At 37.0% G+C, this 9,621-nt stretch overlaps 1 protein-coding gene across 1 annotated transcript; it reads left to right on the top strand.

Moving 5' to 3' along the window:
• The first annotated feature begins 2,110 nt into the window (after nucleotides 1-2,110).
• On the top strand, nucleotides 2,111-9,132 carry LOC110444503 (cell wall protein DAN4-like). The gene is made up of 5 exons (XM_021488878.1): nucleotides 2,111-2,198; nucleotides 3,673-3,759; nucleotides 4,651-5,281; nucleotides 5,363-5,659; nucleotides 9,039-9,132. The coding sequence occupies exons 1-5, from the start codon at nucleotides 2,162-2,164 to the stop codon at nucleotides 9,130-9,132; spliced, it is 1,146 nt and encodes a 381-aa protein (XP_021344553.1). The 5' UTR covers nucleotides 2,111-2,161.
• The last annotated feature ends 489 nt before the right edge of the window (nucleotides 9,133-9,621 follow it).

Genomic DNA, 9,621 nt, shown 5'->3' with positions numbered 1-9,621 from the left:
TCCTTTCATTTTGACATAATTATGGTTGACATTACAATAATTTGATATATAAAGTTGTCTAAAAGCTACAACAGATACATTGGTATAAATAGTAGTATTTCGTCCCAAATACAGTTACTACATATATAGAGAACATGACCTTCCCAAGGTGCCATGCACGCGTCTTATACAGAAGAAATATGGAGTCAATGTTTAATTAGGTCCGGTGTTTACATTTTAGAGATTTTTATTATCACTCAGGCACATTATTGTGCGCAACAAGAGGTCATCATAAAGTACAATATAACAATGATATGATTGACCGTAAAGCACTCATCTTACTATGCTAGCGTACAATAATATAGTGGAAACTATTACACTGTTCATACCTTGTTATAATAGACAATATAACGCACTGATCATACAGTGATACTTATCATACACTGTGATATACAATGTTACACTCATTTTACAATACTATTACAATGGTATAATACACAGCATTACATTCACCCATACCGAACGTTCACACAGTGGTATAGCAGGCACTGTTGCATCCATCTTACAGTACAATCCTACAATAATATAATTACAGTATTACACATATATTACTCACACTACATGTTACATGTATTATATATAGTATACCACACCATACAGGGCAATCATACCATGGCATAATAGTGACTATCATACTCATCATACCATATAATATTACAAAGGTATAATAGAGAGTGTTACAATCCCATCATACAATACTGTAATAGACAGATACAAGTACCTTCAGTCAGGGATATAAGAAATAAACCATGATAAACAAGCTGTTACCACACTCATTATACAATACAATTATGTTAGGTTTAACAAAATGATCAGTAATATCTCTATGTATACAAAAGTTTACAGTTTGATGTGTAAAATTCACATATTATTTTTTAATTGTCTTTCTAGTAATTGTATGAACAGCGATAGATTTGATAATATTCTAACATTGCATATTGATATTAATCCTTTCATTTTATGAACAGATGAATTAGAGGTATAATGAAAAGGTACATATTTTCTGCGGATTTGACTTACATAATCATTTGAGCATAAAAACAAATAATGATATCCGCTTCCAACTTCAGTAAAACAAAGCGGACAGATTCTGTCTTCACGTGGTGTTCTAGTCCATCACCCAGTCTCTATTGGCAGATATATATCATTGGTTCTTAACTTACAGATAGTTATTCTATCTTATTGTTTGAGCATAGTTAAGTATGTTCCTAAAATTGATGTTTAAATATTGCATATGTTTGACCCCGGGAAGAATTTTCAATATCAGTATACCACTGTTGCATAAATTGGTCATACAGAATAGTTTTAAAACTAATCCTAAGGTAATTTTTATTCATAGTGCAAGTTTTTTTGTCGTAACCATACGTAACTTAGTCTCGTGAAATTAAATAGATTCTTGATATAAGAAATCGATTTATAATCAGCGAAATCATTTTCAGGTAAATTCAGCATAGGCTTGTACATTATACAAGACAATTTATTTTCACCTGTATTTAGCTTATACCAAAACATTCTCATTCTAGATTTGATTTCAATATTCAGACGGTACCTACCCGTATCACCATATACCATTATATTTGCCGGGGAGCTACGTATGTTTAAAATCTTTTTACAAAAATGTACATGTAATTTCTCAATCATATTGGTATTTTCAAACCCCAAACATTCTGAGTAGTACAAAGGGATTGGGGATATTAATACATCAAACAATTTTAATGGTAGGTCAATTGGTACAGATGACCATCTCTCTGTTAAGTACGCATTATATCATTGTTTAAATATCACAAAGAAAGTTCACCTTCGCGAAAGATTGGCCTTTGGCATTCTAAACTCACTACACTCAAGCCAAATATGCCTTGTCAATCACAGATGTAATAGACGATATCACAACAAAAGAAAACATTGAATTGCCTAACTTTCTCATTACCCTACACATAACAAATATCAGTTATACAATGGAGACAAACTTGTAATTGATATAACCCTACAGGTCGAGGTATAAGCCTAGTATTACATTAATGAAATAGATTCACCGTTGTTAAGATATGCTAGCACATTTGATTTGGAATAGAGACGATCAGCACCGTTTGGTATACAGTAACAAACCATCCATTCATCCAAAATGAAATGGTTGATATTGATACTGGCGCTTCCTGTCGGTGAGTGTTATTTCATTATTACATATCTTGTTATAATTTAACATCTTTGCGTATTTGATAAGATGTTCTCTGGCAAATAAAATGTTTGATGTTTTCATCAATTTGGATATCGCTTAAAGAAACTAAGATTTATAAAACTTTATATCTATTTCGTAGTTTTTAGCCTATTAAAGGGACAATTTAGTGAAAACAGTTGTTCATAACGTTGTCACAAACTTCTTCATGATCATATAGTTGGATACTCCTTATGAACAATTCCTGTCGAGAAATTCACAAGAGACAATTTTTCTTGGCGTTTTTAATCAGTAATGGAGAAATCCTTAACTGTACAGCCGTACGTTTTAGCGGCAGCTGTCGGTGAATTTTTAGCTAACAAAATGTCTTTCCAGCCGAGGAGAAAAGGTCACTTCTCGCTTTATTCACCTAGCCTCTCTGGAATACAAGTACGTGCATTCATTCTGAATCAAAATCATCTTGCAACATCATCTTAATCTCAAGCATCGTCATAAAAGGGTACTTTCTGCGGTTTGAAATTATCCCTGCGGCACCCTTCTCAGTGCGTGCATACTCTAATTAAACCTGTTCGTTATTGAAATCCAAAGATGAACAGAAATATCTTATTAGAGGTTTACATTATGGTACTTATAATTCTTACTTGTGATACATTATGTAAACTCAAGAATGTGAAATGTGTGAACTCAGACTCGTAACTGGCACGGTGTTGTCGGTCGACAGCGAGTGCTGTACATGTTTACTCTTCACTGAAAGGCCCGGATATTGTGCTATTTCTGTCGTAGCTATTTTTATCACGGGCTTTCCCAAAAGATGAAAATGACCACACTGGACGTTGGCGCCAGGTCATGCCATTATCAAGAGAGAAAACTTTCGTTAGGAGATATAACTTTTCAGTATCGACTCGATTTTCAGGTTGTTATTTGACTAAATAGCCCCTTTAAGTAAAAACAACAAAACATCTATCTGGTTCTTTTATACAGGTCGGAGTTTATGCGAAACGTCCTAAACTTCACGAAACTCTATCACCTTCGTTCTGTTATACGAAAGCATTATACAGTTTGGAGAAAAATGTTAAAGCTTTCATATAGACAAACTGAAATTGGGGAATTGATTTAAGCTAAGCTAAGGAACTCGAGTCTAATGATACCAATAAAGTACATTATATGGGACTTCGAACATTTCTTATCGAAATTGGTTTTAAAATACATTTGTTTTCATAATATAGACGATAACGTCTATTTAACATAATAGCAAAGATTGTTTGCATTTCATAGTTAAAATGATCTGTTTCTATAACAAAACAATTTATATTAATGTTTGCATTTCATAGAAGCGATCATTCATATTACAGCTGATGTTAACATAATTTTAGCCTTCATAGTAAAACTTTCGCTTTGATAAAGATGTCACGGGTGTTCTAAATATTGTGTTTTTCCTTTGCTTACCGTGACTGCCACAGCTACCGTATCAATCACACCCCGTAAAACAAGTACGTTGCTACGATCATCATCATCAGAACCAAGAAGACTGACAAAACTTATACCAGGTAAGTCTCCTGATAAAGAGCGTGTCTTTACCACAGCAGAGCATTCACTGTCTCACTGCTAATCAGCTGAATCTGGTATCATATCATATTACTGTACGTAATAAACTATATCCGACGTCTATCTGGATACGCTATAACACTTTGTACACTTGTTTGTATACATGTACGAAATAAACAATTTAACCGCGTAAAATAAAGGGGGAAACAAGCAAAGACAAACCAAAGATAAGAACAAAATGAAGGTCAGGTTGACATCCCGTATATAAAAGAAATATCCGCAAACATCTAGAAGATATAACGGGGCCATGGCATAGCAACAGCCCTGAGAAGCCAAACAGGGCACTTAATTATATCCGTGTACACCCCAAGGTTAGAACAACTAAAGAACATCGTTGCAAAATGGATTTGTCCTAGATTAACACGGCGTTGATAAAGCTGAAAGTGTCAACCCCTTCAGAACTAATGGTCTTTTAACTTGTACGTGTTCGTGGGTGTCTTTGTAGCTTTTTCTTTTGATCATACAGATGTCCTAGTTTTATCAAATCGGAGTTCAAAATACGCTGTTGCCTATACTTATATGTTATCTGGTTACCAAGAGTAACGCGTCCACGAAATAATGTGGAGATAAGCATAAGCCTATTTCAGAACATTGAAATTCCTTATTTTGACTTTTAAAAGTATTTAATGCGCTTTTTATCAAATTTGTGCTAAATTCTATAATATGTGTTTTGTTACTTCGTATTTGGTATTAATATGTTCGTGCTATAACAAAGCGTCTGGCTAAATAAAAACGGGAAGAAATTGCTGAAACAGCAAACCCTTCATCTACTATGACATTTACTACCAAGCATGTTACACATATTTTAACAGTAAAACATTCCTTAACTACAGATCGACCTTCCACCTATAGTCACATGGGACTTCTTGGACAAATCATCAGATCATCCGATGTATCAGTACAAAGAACGAGTTATCGATCAATCAAGTCAGAGGTAATACCGTTGTATCGTCAAAATAAACCATGTGGCCCATTCGACTGTGACAGGCCGTATCCAATACCAGGGCCTACGACATACCCAATACGTGAATCTTCGAGCTCGTACCGTACGTCGCCTTCGACGTCGACCACGAAATCGCCTACCACAACAACAATAACGCCTTCTACGACAACAACAACGCCTACTACGACAACGCCTACTACGATAACGACAACACCTACTACGACCACGACAACGCCTACTACGACAACAACAACCCCTACCACGACAACAACAACGCCTACTACGACAACGCCTACTACGATAACGACAACACCTACTTCGACAACGACAACGCCTTCTACGACAACAACAACCCCTACTACGACAACAACAACGCCTACTACGACAACAACAACGCCTACCACGACAACAACAACCCCTACCACGACAACAACAACCCCTACCACGACAACAACAACCCCTACTACGACAACAACAACGCCTTCTACGACAACAACAACCCCTACCACGACAACAACAACGCCTACTACGACAACAACAACGCCTACCACGACAACAACAACCCCTACCACGACAACAACAACCCCTACCACGACAACAACAACGCCTTCTACGACAACAACAACCCCTACCACGACAACAACAACGCCTACCACGACAACAACAACGCCTACCACGACAACAACAACCCCTACCACGACAACAACAACCCCTACCACGACAACAACAACGCCTTCTACGACAACAACAACCCCTACCACGACAACAACAACGCCTACCACGACAACAACAACGCCTACCACGACAACAACAACCCCTACCACGACAACAACAACCCCTACCACGACAACAACAACGCCTTCTACGACAACAACAACCCCTACCACGACAACAACAACGCCTACCACGACAACAACAACGCCTACCACGACAACAACAACCCCTACCACGACAACAACAACCCCTACCACGACAACAACAACCCCTACCACGACAACAACAACCCCTACCACGACAACAACAACGCCTACCACGACAACAACAACCCCTACCACGACAACAACAACCCCTACCACGACAACAACAACCCCTACCACGACAACAACAACCCCTACCACGACAACAACAACCCCTACCACGACAACAACAACCCCTACCACGACAACAACAACTCCTACTTCGACAACGACAACGCCTACCACGACAACAACAACCCCTACCACGACAACGCCTACCTCGACAACAACAACGCCTACTACGACAACGACAACGCCTACTACGACAACAACAACGCCTACTACGACAACAACAACTCCTATTACGACGACAACAATGTCTACCACGACAACAACTCCGCCTGCAACGACAACAACGACAACCCTACCACCTTAACAACAACAACGCCTATAATATGACAGATATGACATCAAAGGAAACAATCTTGAGGCCTCACGGAAACCGTCAGATATGACGTAACAATAAGTTCCCGACGGGAATCCCAATGAAAACATATTATTAAAAATATCTATTTAAACCAAAGTATGGGAATGATGAGAGAAAAACAATCGTCTCCTACCTTGAGAGTGAAACAGAGAAATGTTCAAACCCTCTGGGTGATAACTTTGTCGTCTAACCCTCGGCAGAGGTTCGGATGAGACAACAAAATAGTCACCCTTAGAGTTTGAACGTTCCTCTGTCACAACCTCAAGGTAGTAGAACATTTTATTAATCGTGAATTAAATCAAAATATCAATGTCTATAAAACAAATCGAAAGTGTGACATCAATTATTGGTAGACAAAATTCCTTAGTTCGCAAAGACGGAAATATGTTTAAAAATATTTAACTGAAGTGAGAGACAAACTGATTCAAAGAAAATATCAAAAGAAATATCCATTTATATAATTATTAAGGCAATCATTTACTGTAAATATGTGACCTGTCCTGAATAAAACTCTTTCTTGAAAACAAATTCAAATTATAATATGAAAATTAGTTGAGTGTTACACTGTACTAATATACAATTGAAGCTTAACATATTTTTTGTTAATTTGTATTCCTTAGTTCCTGTAAATCATGTTGTTTGACTTTTTCCAGTATGTTTACCTTATAGAACGGACGGTTCCAATAAATACAAATAATGAATTGATGTGTTCCGGAAGCGTATAGTTGCCATTATATATAGACTTATTAATATACACCCCAACAAAAATTAGTATCCCCCGCTTTCACCGAAACGGGGGATATTAATTTGGGTTTGTCAGTCTGTCTATCACGCTTCGTTTCCGTGCAATAACTGCAACAAATGTTAACCGATTTTCTTCAAACTTGGTCACAGCGTTAAATGCCGTTAGGGCTCGTCCGAGTTTGATGACCACTTTCAGCTAACTTTATTTGGCGGAGTTATTGCCACTTGAATAACGAAAAAGGTCATTATTCGCGTTTCCGTCCAATTTCTGCAACAAATGTTAACCGATATTCTCCAAACTTGGTACCAGGGTTAAAGGCCTTAATGCCGCGGGCAAGTTTGACAACCACTTTAATCGGACTTTATTTGATGGTTTTATGGCTCCTTGATTAAGGAAAACGTCATTATCTGCAGTTTCCGCTAAATAACTCTAGCAAATATTAGCCAAATTCCTTCAAACTTGATAACAATGTTTGTATTCCTCTGTCTTTCCAACCATCTCGGGCACTCTTTGGGTTTCTTGTGATAATTGCTGTAGATATTGTGCAGATTCTTCAACAAAATTCCATACGCACATCCGACTCATGCTAATTTTGCCAACCGATGTCATTTGTGCATATTTACGGATAATTAATGAGGTTAGTAAATTCTGATGGATTAAGGGATTAATTTACACTGTAATACCTACATGTTCGTAAAAAGTCTAACTTCTGTATAAGGCTTTTTTTTTCTTCGAGTTTCAAGCTATACATTATGTCTCAACAGCACGATACTCACATGTTTAAACCTAACCTCAATAATATATTACCTACAATATGTCCAGCATGCGGGGGATATAAATTCAACGAATTTGCTTGTTTCGAGATAGCAATAAGTTTCCTGTTATATCAAGTAATATATCTTGAGATAAATACTTGATGTAACTATGTCAACTTATGATACTTCAGTAAATAAATCCACGATATACTGGATATTGAGATAAGATGTATGCTACTATCTTTTTCATGTGTGAATGATATTCATGATATGTAGACATACAATGTATCGAGTTGTAACTATTAAAATATTTTGTCGGCATAAATATATCGAGTTATTGTTATTTACATGATATGTTGACATACAATATACTTAATAAGCTGTTACTACAAGCAGCAGACACCCCATTCACAATCAGGCAGTGTACTAGCCATGGGTCCTTACAGTCTTGGCCGCCCCTATAGGGATTTAGGATTATAACCTCCTAAATTACACGCCGATTTCGATGACACTTTGTGCACAAAACCAAATAATACATCCAGAGACTGCAAATAAAGTATTGAATTGGCGAAACCTCCAATTTTATGGTTATCATCTCCATTTTGGAAAGTAATATTCTTTTAGTTATTTGCACAGACAGGGAGTGCTTGTGGTGGTGATGAGTGGTAAGGGAGGGGGTTATAGTCTATTATTCTGGCGACAGATCGAGTTTTTTCTGTATCCTTTTGATAACTCAACAGGGTACTCAACATATTTATATTGAAAACAAAATGCTGATGGGCTATGGATACCCCTGGGCCTCTTGTTAACCATTACAAAAATGTTACTTCATTGGTATGGAAAATGATTTGGAAAGGACACAGTGAAAATGATAGTGAAAACAAATGATTGTTAATAGTTCAGCTGAGAGGAGACCATTTTTAAGACGGAAAACAAAAACCAGATAACAATGGATTTTTCTGTGGCATTTCAATGGGTTTTTGTTTTCAAAAGATCTGGCAAAATGACTATGTCAGGTTCGTACGAACTGTACTGTCACTTTATGTGTGAATAACAGATATCAACCAAAAACAATTAGAATACCAAGTATCAACGCCGGCCAATCTGTCTACATCTACGTCTTGTATCAAACTGCATGGCAGCAAAAGATGGAAGACGGAAACCGGACATTGTCGAGTTTTATAACAAAAAATATGGGCGGTTTGGACTTGAACGACATGCTGACTCGAACTTATGACGACAACCGCAAAACCCTTAAATTGTGGGAAAAGATCGTGTTCAACGTCATCCATAGGATAGTGTCAAATGCCTATATATGTTATTCCTAAAATACAGATACGAATCAAAAGTTGAGCAGGGCGACATGAATCAGGATATCGTGGACAGTCTATGTAGTGATCAGTTGGAGAATAGGGAAACCGAACGATAAGAAATCCGGGGGCCGGGACGGTGTCGCTTGATATATCCACGACCACACCAGCAGAAGGAGTGTGTTGTTGTCTGCTTGCGCGTCAGGGGCAACGGGGGGCTCATTTATTTTTCACTTCAACATATTTTATTGACAAAAAAAGAATGTTACACTGTCAAAATGATTGGACAACAGGCTTATAGGCTATATAAGTCCTCTCCATTGGTGGTAGATATATGGACAGAATGGATTGATATTATAATTATAAAGAGTTTGCTTACTGTCAAGAATTAATCATTGGAAACGGGTAACATATTTGGCGTTAGAACCATTTTTTTTTAGACAAAATGTGACTTCAAAAATAAAGGTACAGTACTGTTCATTTCTAAGACCTCATGCAGCTGATGTAAAAAATATGATAAATACATAACTATTTAGTACCGGATACAATATGAATATGTACGAATTGGCCCGATGATTTAATTTCTGGTACATATAAAGTGTAATCAA

This window comes from Mizuhopecten yessoensis, unplaced genomic scaffold, assembly GCF_002113885.1.
Source record: "Mizuhopecten yessoensis strain PY_sf001 unplaced genomic scaffold, ASM211388v2 scaffold2049, whole genome shotgun sequence".
In the NCBI taxonomy this organism is placed as follows: domain Eukaryota; kingdom Metazoa; phylum Mollusca; class Bivalvia; order Pectinida; family Pectinidae; genus Mizuhopecten; species Mizuhopecten yessoensis.
The sequence above is the reverse complement of the archived record's forward strand: the minus strand, read 5'-3'. Positions and strand labels throughout refer to the sequence as shown.